General features: G+C 29.8%; 1 protein-coding gene across 1 annotated transcript; it reads right to left on the bottom strand.

Annotated features, from left to right (window-relative positions):
* LOC128668722 (uncharacterized) lies at nucleotides 1–2,823 on the bottom strand. The gene is made up of 2 exons (XM_053742249.1): nucleotides 2,335–2,823; nucleotides 1–1,921 (listed from the first exon to the last, which is right to left on the bottom strand). The coding sequence occupies exons 1-2, from the start codon at nucleotides 2,531–2,533 to the stop codon at nucleotides 141–143; spliced, it is 1,980 nt and encodes a 659-aa protein (XP_053598224.1). The 5' UTR covers nucleotides 2,534–2,823; the 3' UTR covers nucleotides 1–140.
* Between the last annotated feature and the right edge of the window lie 4,349 nt (nucleotides 2,824–7,172).

The following is a 7,172-nucleotide window of genomic DNA, read 5'->3' as shown; positions in this document are numbered from 1 at the left end:
AAATATTTAAACAATTAAATAAAAAAAATACAATTAATTATTTTAAGAGTAATTATAACAAAGAACAATTTTTATAATTGATAAATCTTTAAACACTTAGCTTTCTAAAAATATTTAAACAATTAAATAAAAAAATACAATTAATTATTTTCACAGTAATCACAGGTATATTCATCTGAAAAATCTTCCTCAATACTTGCACAGGAATCGTGAGACCACATTTTGCAGTTATTGCACTGAATCCATGATTCCTTTGATTCAGAATAGAGTCCATTACAATACAGGCAATGGCAATCACTGTCTTCTTTTTGAGAACTTTTTTTTTTTTTAATTTTTGGAGCTTTGTTTTTATTAGTGACTTTTTCTGCTATTATATTTTTTATTTTTTGATTATTTTTTTTTTCTTCCAACTCATCACGGTATTGTTTACTGGTTAAAATCCTCGTCACACCTCGACGTCGTTTTTTTGGCGGGGAGTCTCTTGATGGCAATGGCTTGATGTCGTAAGGTGTTACATAAAACTTCGATGTGTTTTGTCTCATCGTTGCTTTGGATGATGCAGCAGTTTTAGTGATATTTTCAGTAAGAGATTTTTCCATCTCTTCATCGGAGCTTTCGTCAATAATTTGTGGTCTAAAGTACCTAGATGGGGGCCTCAACGATGGTTTACCAGTGGAGGTGGAGGCAATTGGAATAATTACTGGCTCTTCAAGTTGTTGTTGCAGTTCAGGTTTTTCTGGCTCTTGCTGTCTAAGCTCTTGTTGCTCAAGTTGCTGCTGTTCAGGTTGTTGCTCGGGTTCAGGTCCTTCAATAAAATCTGTCTTGCACAAATCACTCAGACTTTGGGTCAGATTTTCTAGTGATTGTTCTTCAGGTGGTTTGTTGCTATTGGTAGTGTCGGCAGGAGCAAAATCTTTTGAGTCAAAAATATCTGGATTCATTGGGTAAATTCCAGTTTTTCGGAAACCATTTATTATAGTTTCAGGCTTTGCTGCTTTATTTAATGCATTACTGAACAGCATTGGCAGAACTTCAGGCGTGACGACTCTTCCTGGGTGCTCTGATAACCATTTTTTTACTTCTTGCTCATAATAAGAAGATATTGGTTTCATTACACTGACATCCAATGGTTGTAAACGGTGAGTGCAATGAGGTGGCAAGCAAAGAATTACAACGTGATGATCACGAGCGTAGTCAATCACATCTAAATTGTTAGTGTGTGTCGTATGCCCATCCAAAATCAGCAGCACTGGATCTTCAGAAGTTGGCTTAACCTGGTCAACAAACCATTGGAACCACTGCAAGAAGAGATCATGTTGCATCCAGCCACTGGAATGACAAAGCCCCCAACTTCCTGGGATTGTATTATTCAACAAGTTGGGTTTCATACGCTTACGAGGAAAAATGAACAATGGTGGTAAAAATTGTCCTGAAGCTGAAACACAAAGCTCCATTGTCACATTTTTACCTCGCTCAGCTGACGTTAAAATTCCAACTTGTTTTTTTCCTTTCTCAACAATGATTTTCCCGTGAGTTTTTGGGACACTACTACAGCCAGTTTCATCTACGTTAAAAATACGATGAGGAAGTAGATTGTATTTTTCCATAATCTGTTTTAGTAAGTTAAAAAAATTTTGAATGACAATCCGATTGAAACCAGCTGCCCGTGCTGCTGATGTGCTTTCAGGTTTGCGTAACGATAAGGTGGGGTTACGTTTCAAAAATCCTTGCAGCCAATCTTCTCCAGCTACTCCATTTACAAATGGATGTTTAATTTGATTTTTTTCAGCGAGCTGATAAGCGAGGATTCTCACCTCGAAGCTTGATAATCCAAATAATCGACTTTCTAAATCTTTTAAATAACTGACAAGTTCGGATTCTTGCACAGGACTAAAAACTGGAGTAAACTTTCTGGGTAGCCCTACAATAAAAATTTTAGTTTATAATTATTTTCTTCGATTAAATTACACAGTAAAAAATTTTACGTTATTATTGCGTCAAAAAATTAATCCATTAAAGTTAGCAGTCGCTTGACAATTTTTTAATTTTTTTTAATAAATTAATTTACTCCAAAAAATTATTCCTAAAAAATTGGATTTTTTATTTTTTTTATTTTCTAAATGTCAATTTTCTTTTCTCATTTTTTTTTTTTTTTGACAATTTATTTGTTAAAAAAATTCTTAAAATTATAAAATATGTGCTAAATTAATTCTCATCAAAGAATTTTGTGTTAAAAATTTTTATGTTAAATATTTAGCATAAAAATTTTTTGACGCATTGATGCAAAATTTTTTACTGTGTATTAATAAAATAATTGTTTTAGATTCTCAATACCTTTCGATGATACAAACTCTATATCATTGTTTAATTTATAAAAATTGGATCGGCGTCTCAGAGTGGTTTTTGGTACTCCAAACGCTTTTGAAGCAGCAAGATATCCCATCTCTCCTTGGTTAACTGCTTCGATAGCTTTTGCCATAGCCAATTCATTCCATGACATATGAGTATTTTTTGATTTATAATTGCGCACCATTTTTTATTTTAGAAAATATGAGAAGTAAAATTAAAATTGTAAAATTTACCGCCGAACTGTAGTGAACCTCCAACACAAATATAGTCATATGATGTACAACTCCATATTTATTTTCAACATTTACAACGCCACTTAGCGACTGTTTCAAAAACTTTACCGACCGTTGATGTCATCAACCAATCGTTTGGCGGTACTTTTAAATTTACATCGTACGGAATTAAAATTTTTTCTGAGTTTCAAATAGAAAATCTTTGTAATTTAATTTTTTTCTAAACAAAGAAAGTGAAAAGGGGTGGGGGAAGTTAAAAAATAATAACTATCATTTCAAAATGTTTTTTTTTTAAATTAGAATAAATGAATAATATTAAAAAAGAAAAAAATTTTTGGTAATATTTTTTTTTTTTAATTATTCTCCAGAAGTGGGCCGTTGTGCCCCAGAAAAAAAAAATTTTTTTTTTGTGGGTTTTGACCAAATTATCATATATTCCCTCAAGATAAGGCACAAGAAAATTTTTTAGATGATCAATAGTAGCTAGAAATAATAACTCGCTTAAGTGGGCCGCTATGCCCCGGTCTCCCCTAATGAAAAAATAAAAAAAATAAAACTGGGAAATAATTAAATGGATTTACGACAGCGCATGTCGTACATTTTTTACCCCAGAACAAAGTTAACTTTCAATTAAATCGCAATCACCGGTGATTGCCTACACCATTGAAAAACTACTGTCAACAATTTTAAACGTTAATTTTAAACGTCCTGGTATTGTGTGCTGGTAAATGAAATAATTTCCCTCCGCTCCTAATTAATTAAAGCCACATATGTCAGATTTTATTTAAAACTGCCGAGTCATTAGCAGATTCCGGATTATTCTTCACAGTAATTATAAGAAAAGTAAATATTTGGACACGTTTTTAAAAAATTCATATTTTCGCGGTATAGTTTATAATGCTCGCATGCACTTTCCATTGAAAATTTATTATGAAAAATTTCCTCACTTCCAAGCTCAATATTTACCGTTTTCATCAGTACCCCGCATTTTTATGATCCACAAGTTAACAGACAATTAAAAATTTTCGGATTTTTTCATCAAATAGATTACAAAAAAAAACAAAAAAAAAAAAATATGCGCATGTAGAAAATTAAAAAAACTATAAATGCATTTTTTTCAAAAATTTTTTTTTTATGAATTACTGCTTTAAATAAAAATTCAAAAATTATCAGACGTCGGCTAACTTCAGTATCATAGATTTTTACCCGTAATAAAATTTATCTCGCATCAGCCACCAAAGCGACGATGACTCGAAATTACGAAATAATATTTCAATTACCGAAATTATTATTATATAAGTGAATAAAAAAAATAGATGAATAAAATAAAAATAAAAAAAGAGTACGTAGAATTATTTGTGTGCGAGCTGAACAATGGTATATATCTATAATATAATTGGCTCTCGCGGCATCGGGAAAATGGTTTTAAAAACGTTTCAGTGACTGCTGACTGCATCGTCACTAAATTTCAATGGGCATCCAAACCATATTGACCGATTGATATTGGACCGTATATCGGGAATTCTACGCAATTTAAATATATATGTATTTCAATATATATACATTTATATTTATGTGTATTTCCACAACACTACACACTGTTATATTATTTACCCATTTTCTATACTACATATCCCTATAGATATATATATATATATATATATATATATATATATATATATATATATATATAATAAAAGGTAACTAAAAACTCATTGGGCAGCTTTTCAGCTTCGATTCTATTTCCGTTAATTAATTAAAAACCAACGGTAAAAAAATTACCATAAAATTTTTTTTTATATTTTTTATGAAAATTTATAATAACTCAGTATAAAAAAACGGGAGTGAATTTGGTGTTAATTTAATTATTTTTTAATTTAATAAAAAAAAATTTTCATGCAAAGTAAAAAATAAATTATAATAATTTAGCGACCTCATTCTTCACTACATATAAATTTTTTTTTCATAAATAAAATTTCATCTTGAAGTAAATTTTACTCCGAGGACTGAATAAAAAATCGCCCTCCACATTAACTTCGCATTCGCACAATTTATTTATTTTTTTTTTTCTAACAAACATATCATATAATCTTTATCTGTAAAGCAGTGAAAACATCTAGTCGTGAAAAATGAAAACTCTTGTGCATGAATGCACTGTGTAAACGAACAAAAATGTGGTCGGATTAAATGTGACAAAAAGACGAGAGAACACGAAAGTAAAGTACTGCGATAGTAAACTATAGTAAAAAAAAATAGAAAACAAATGATAATAATAATAATAATAATAATAATAAACAATCGCGCCATATCACGTGTCCCTTGGGGATAAAAAGTTGATATGTCTATAATTTGTAAATATAAAGAATGAAGTCTGTGTCAGGCGCGTTACCTATAGGGAAATAGTGGCTTTGTAAAAGTCAAAAGTTATATTACGAATGTAATGGTGGTAAAATATTATATAAAAAATAACTTGCGAAGCGAAAAAGTATTGACAAATATTCGTGGACTTTGTTTGAAATAGTTTAGTTATATAGATGCAGACAATGCTATTCAATATATATCCCAAGTCATCCGCGATCTCATGTACTCGTATATTTCTATTCTTTAAATAAAAAAAAAAGGTCTATCTTTTTCTAGATATTTCCAACCGACTCACACACAGCTCAGATACACACGTATATTTGTAGACAGATATGAATGTGTGTGTGTGTGTGTGTAGAGTTGAGAGTTTGTTCTTTGTGTGCAAGTATGTGAGGGAGGCTTAACTCCTCTACTCTCTTCTCGCGACTCACGGTTCGATTTTCCCTCGTGACTCTACTCTACATTGTAACCTAGATTTTAACGGATATAAACCTGGATATCCCCAATGTTTTGGCGCCTCATTCCCATTTTATAAATTACGTTATTTTATTTTTATTTCAATAATAAACTATCTTAAATCAATCTTATCTTGTAAAAAAAATCTTACGAGCTGAGAGAAAATTTTATTTTTATACTTTCGATAATCTGAAAAAAAAAAATACTGTACAGTAGATAATTAATTATTTTAATTAATTTTGTAAAAGTTAATATTGACAAATATTTTGAAATTAATTTCCGCTGAAGTTTATTTTTTATATTGGACGGTTTTAAAAAAATAAAAATCATGAATGAGAGGCATAGAAGCGAATCGACAACAATGCAATTATTGAAAAAATGAAAAACAAATAATCAATGGACGACAATTGAATAAAAAGTTAAATAGCATCCACAGGTCACGATAAGAGAACTGCGAGCTCCGCTAGTGACAGGGATTCAAAACATGATAGGCTCGTTCCAATTTTTCTACACTTTTTTTTAAAAAAAAGTAGGAGGTTCTAATTAGTTGAACAGGTTCCAAAAATACTAGTAGTCACTTTTGAAATCTAGAAACTGGTCGAGTATTTGATTTTTGGATTTGAATTTTGGGTTTAGGTACTTTACCATCGAATAAAGGATCGATTAGTGTATTATAAATTTACTAGTGTGTCTATTGGATAGTTTTCTATGCTAATCAATAGATAAGAAGTCAATTTTTGTCAGAAAATAGAGTCAGGAATTTTTTATGAAGAGAAATAGACTTCGATTCGATTTTTGGACGAATTTTTGGATTTTCGAATACCACCAAATGAAGGGTCAAAGGGTGTGAGATAAATTTAGCAGCCTATTTTCAAATTTCACGAATTTGTAGGCCTTATATATATATATATATATCATATATATTTCAAATCTATCGTGGATGTGAATTTTTTCTATAAATATGTCTGACAAATAACTAATTGAATAGTAGATATAAAAAAAAATTTTTAATTAAAAATTACTCTCTGACGTTGCCTTTCACATTTGACGCATTTTCATTTATTTAAATCCCAAGAAGAAATATAAATAAAATTTATCAATAAAATCGAACGAATTATGAAGAGCGTATTTGAATGAGCTAAAAAAGTTTCAATGCGATAAATTTAATTAATTAATAAAAAAATATTCAACATTTTTTTTAATTGAGAAAAATAATCCATAGTAAGCTTCTACATTTTTTTTATTCGTTACACTCGAAACAAAAGAACTGACTGATAAAACTGATGTAATTGGAAAAAAAATAAACACGAAAAAAAAAAGTTAAATGAATGCGATGCTGCGTTGGTGATCGTCAGTTAGTGAGTTTTCTACAGTATGCTCGATGTTTTCCAATGAAAGGTAAATGCAATTTGATTGATTAAACTCGTGAAAATTTCAAAAAAACGATAAAAAGTATCGTACTCATTTGACGGCAAATTTATACACATACGGGCAATAACACTGATACCGTAAATTTTTGTTTACATCATACCGGTTGTGTACCAAAACTTATATGTGCACATCATGATAAAAACTGATAAATATTTTTTTATCACTTCACTCATTATTTAATCACTTGGTCATTTTTTTTTTTTTTAATTACTAATAAACAAATAAATATATGCAACATATCTACATATATATTTTCATTAATGACAAACTTATATGAAGTTGAATGCATGCCATTAAATAATTATTCAAAATACCTAATTAATGTGCAATTAAAACTCATTA

Source organism: Microplitis demolitor, chromosome 10, assembly GCF_026212275.2.
Source record: "Microplitis demolitor isolate Queensland-Clemson2020A chromosome 10, iyMicDemo2.1a, whole genome shotgun sequence".
Taxonomy (NCBI): Eukaryota; Metazoa; Arthropoda; class Insecta; order Hymenoptera; family Braconidae; genus Microplitis; species Microplitis demolitor.
Note: the sequence above shows the minus strand (reverse complement) of the source record. Positions and strands in the feature narration are given on the sequence as shown.